Source organism: Dysidea avara, chromosome 2 (genome assembly GCF_963678975.1).
Source record: "Dysidea avara chromosome 2, odDysAvar1.4, whole genome shotgun sequence".
In the NCBI taxonomy this organism is placed as follows: Eukaryota; Metazoa; Porifera; class Demospongiae; order Dictyoceratida; family Dysideidae; genus Dysidea; species Dysidea avara.
Genome location: NC_089273.1, coordinates 16,712,449 through 16,716,861, shown reverse-complemented (window position 1 = coordinate 16,716,861; position 4,413 = coordinate 16,712,449). Strand labels below are relative to the sequence as shown.

The following is a 4,413-nucleotide window of genomic DNA, read 5'->3' as shown; positions in this document are numbered from 1 at the left end:
CTACTTGATAAATCAACTTCACCAAAGTCTTCATAATTTCTGGTTAGATTGCCAGTAGTCTGCAATAGTGATGTGCGGTATACCAAAAATATATTGATAATTCGGTAGTTGTAGATATACCGTGGTTGGCTCGATATCGGTATTGAAATATACTTATTTCGATACATATCGCTGCATCAATATAATCATCAAATCCGGTAAATACCGATAGTACCGCTGACTCTCGATATTCTGATGATCCTTCGATTCGGTAAGGTAGTTAGTATATTACTGCAGTTACTGCCCGCTGCATGCAATGCCATTGCGCTAGCGTATCCTCACGGGTTGCACTGAATTATTGTATTGCACCACGACACATGCCGCTTGAAAATGGCATCTAATACAGAATTGGATCTCGAAGACGAGGTTGAAGATGTGACGGAAGAGGTTGGGCGGGATGTTATAATTATAGAATCAGTGAATGCAAAAGGGATAAGTAAGGAGAGTGCAGTATGGCTTTACTTTGAAAAGACGGAGGAATGCCTGGAAAGGACTGAATCTCACCGCGTGGCCAATTGTAAGGAGTGCGGAAAAGGTATTAAAGTTGTGAAGGGAAATACTTCAAACTTAATGAGCCACCGGAAGACAAAGCATTCTAAAATATATGAGGAAGTGAGACGGAAAACCGATGAAAAGCGCAAAAGTAAACAATCAAGCAGTCAGTCTAGTGTGCTGAAGAGACATGAGCAGCAATCCTTACCTGGTATGGCTGCAAAAAAAGCCAAGTTGGATAGCAATAGTACCTTACACAAGAAATCACAAATGGAATTGCTGGTATGATGATCCATGATTTTCAGCCATATTCATTTGTTGAGGATAGAGGATTTTCAGAGCTGATGCAACAATTAGAACCTCACTATCAGATTCCCCACAGGACAACATTTTGAAGATCTATTGTTCCTTCTATGTACAAGGAGGCAAGGAAAGAAGTTGAATCAAAGCTCAGTGATGTACTGCAAAGCAAGAACAAGATGGCTCTGACAACTGACATGTGGACGTCAGAGACTAACGATGCCTATCTTGGACTAACTTGTCATTTTTTGACAACAGATTTTGAACTTGTGTCACTGTGCCTAGCAGTTGAACCCTTCACAGGAAGGCATACTGGTGTGAATATAGCTTCCTGTTTAAAACAGATTCTTCGTGATTTCACTATTGACCAAGCTGCAGTGTCTGCTGTAATAACAAATAATGCTTCTAACATGGACCTGGCATCACGCCTTGGTGAGTGGCATTGCTTCGGTCATACTCTGCAGTTGTCCATTGATGATGGTATTAAGATGTCCCCAGGAATACGAGAGATGATTAAATCAACCAAGGCTATTGTAGCCTTTTACAATCACTCAACTAAAGGTACAGAAAGACTGACAGAGCTCCAAGAACATCTGAGCCTGCCAAAACACAAATTACTTTCAGACTGCCCAACAAGATGGAACAGCACCTATTACATGCTTACCGGACTTTTGGAACAAAAACCCGCAATCACTATAATGTGTGCTTCATCTGCAGGACCAAGGGTGAGTCTTTCTACTGCTGAATGGTGCATGATGAGTGAACTTATTCAAATCCTGCAACCACTGGAAGAAGCCACATGGGAGCTTAGCGCTGAGCAGAGAGTGTGTTGCAGTAACATAATCCCTTTGCCGAATGCCTTATTGTTTGAGCTCCGCAAGAATATAGTTGATGATGATGAGACACAAGTCCCCGATGATGATGAAACCCAGGTCCCAGAAAGCCAAGGAAGTAGTGTTCCTACCTCTGAGGAAAGCCAGCAAGTGGTTGTAGGTTTAATTGCATCAATTGAACGGAGATGGTTAAATTATGAAGAAGACAGAATTTACAGTATATGTACCTTATTAGACCCCAGGTTTAAGGAAGTCTGTTTTACTAGTGCTGCTTTAGTCAGAGCCAAAAGATTACTTCTTTCCATTATGCGTGCACTTACACAAGGAGATTCAGTTACAAGCAGTGCAAGTGTTGTCAATGATGATCAAGAAGATGTACCCATCAAGAAAATGAAATGTTTATGGTACAGTTTTGATGAACTCAAAAAGAAGAAATCTACTGATTTATCAACTAATCAAGACAAAGACGAAAAAGAATTGTCATTATACTGCAGTGCCGAATACATCGACAGAAAGGAGGATCCTTTAGCATGGTGGAAGGGAAACAAGAGCCGTTTCCCTACCTTGGCAAGGATTGCAAGGGAGTACCTGGCAATACCAGCCATGTCAACTCCATCTGAAAGACTTTTTTCTGCTGCCGGGTACATTAGTTCCCAACGAAGATCTCGCTTAAGTGGAGAAAACCTTAACCAGCTTGTGTTTCTAAACAAGAACTTGTAGTTATTGATTGAAATTTTCAGCTGACAATGCCATGATTATATTATTACATGATTACAATTAATTTTAATAGCAATTCACACATTAAATATAATTATTACAATATAATAATACTGATGTTGATACCGATACCGAAGATTAACAGCAATTATCGTACCGGAAAAATACCGACTGCCAAAATCCAATACCGCACATCACTAATCTGCAACTCCCATAAATTAGTGCACTACAGTGAGACTGCCCTCTTAGATCTGTTACCACCCTCAATTCGAGTTAAATCTTTCTCACATCATATAATTCCATGGATGTGACACTCTTTCTACTGTTTAAACTTTCTCACTGAATGGGATCCAGGAAATATTTGAATGACAGATATCACGTACAAGCATACGGGTAACAGAAATAAAATTACAGGCGCTTTTGTGTTTAATACAGTAGGCTACAGTGAATGGTTTGACAGTTGCGGTGGACTGGTGATTCCATACCCCAGAGAGTGGCAGAGTGCTTTTGCGTAATGGTTGTATGGCTTCTTGTATGGAGGTATGTATTTCTGTGTGTGTAAGTATATAGCTCTGGCTAATTGGCTACTTTGCCAAAAAAGTGTGGGGGGCTAAAACATGCTTTTGAAAGTAGTGTGAGGCCATCCCCCCCCCCCCCTCCCCCCCGGTTACAACGCCCTTGACTAGCTATAAAGCTAGCTAAATACTTGACGCTAATCACAAAGATTCAGTAGACCAATCTATCATAACTAACTACATAATTATTGGTGAAAACATGACATATTAAATGCTAGTGAGCATTGATAAATCAGAAACTTTCAGAAGGTTTTAAACAGCAAGTTTCATTAAAATAATTTAAAACATTGGAAAACTAAAACCTGTCAGCATCATATCTCAGTCCAGACCCCCACATCTCAGTCTTACTACCGCTGGAAACTCCCTTCTAAAAATCCTAGATCCGTCCCTGACATACATACATATATAAGGCCCATTAAGGGTAACTAACCCAATGAGTATTTACAAAACCGCTCAATAAATAGTATATGATTTAATTGTAGCCTATAGAAGTTTTATAAAATTTGACTGCTTCATGAAATAGTTCACTGGATTTGCCAAAAGTGATCTTTTAGGCATAATGTATTTAGTGGACTGGACTCATGCACTGAGCTGGAAACAGCTTTTAAACAATAATCCAGGCCTTATCCATCTCTTGCAACACTGGAGACACCACTATCGAGCTATAACTGCTGGTACTGCTCTTCCTTACAAGTCAACAAACTATCGCATGCACTAATTAATTAGAATACCCTTACGATACACAGGTACTAGCAGTGATAAAGTGTGATAGAGGCTATTGTTGTAGTTTAGATGTTTTCCTTTTGTTGCTCCAGTACTTAGCACTAGTGTTAGGTCTGTAGTGATGAGCCAGTTTATGTGCATAGCCCCATCTCCCACTGGGCGGTGCCACCTATAGCTACCCTGCTAAGAATTATTATTGGCTCATCTCTACAACCCTAGCACTGCTAAAGCAATAAAGGAAAACATCTGTATTACAGCAATAGCCTCTATCACGCTTTATCACTGCTAGTACTCGTGTATCGTAAGTGTATTCTAATTAATTAGTGTGCGTACTAGTTGGTTGATTTGTAAGGAAGAGCAGTATCAGCAGTTGTAGCTCAAAATAGTGTCTACAGTGTTGCAAGAGATGGATAATGCCTGGATTATCGTTTAAAAGTTGTTTCCAGCTCAGTGCATGAGTCCAGTCTGCAATCACAGTCCGTGAGTTTAGTCCGCGAAATACATTCGGGCTGATCTGGCATGCACTCCTGTTTTACCAAATTTCATGATTCTTAGCTTCATATTGGAAATGAGTAACCCAATAGTTTTTATTACAGGGTTGAAAGTGGATAAGTAGTTCTGACTTACCAACTGACTATCTAGCTTACTAAATTTGTTATACTATTCTTTTCAACTATCCCTTATCAGCATTTATTGAACTTTGCATGGGCGAGATCAAAGGAAAAGTGTACTTT

The 4,413-nt window shown here is 39.8% G+C and overlaps 1 protein-coding gene across 1 annotated transcript; it reads left to right on the top strand.

The window, feature by feature from the left end:
* Positions 1-944: 944 nt before the first annotated feature.
* On the top strand, positions 945-2,384 carry LOC136247871 (zinc finger BED domain-containing protein 4-like). The gene has a single exon (XM_066039691.1). It carries the CDS (start codon positions 945-947, stop codon positions 2,382-2,384), a length of 1,440 nt encoding a protein of 479 aa, XP_065895763.1.
* Positions 2,385-4,413: the final 2,029 nt, after the last annotated feature.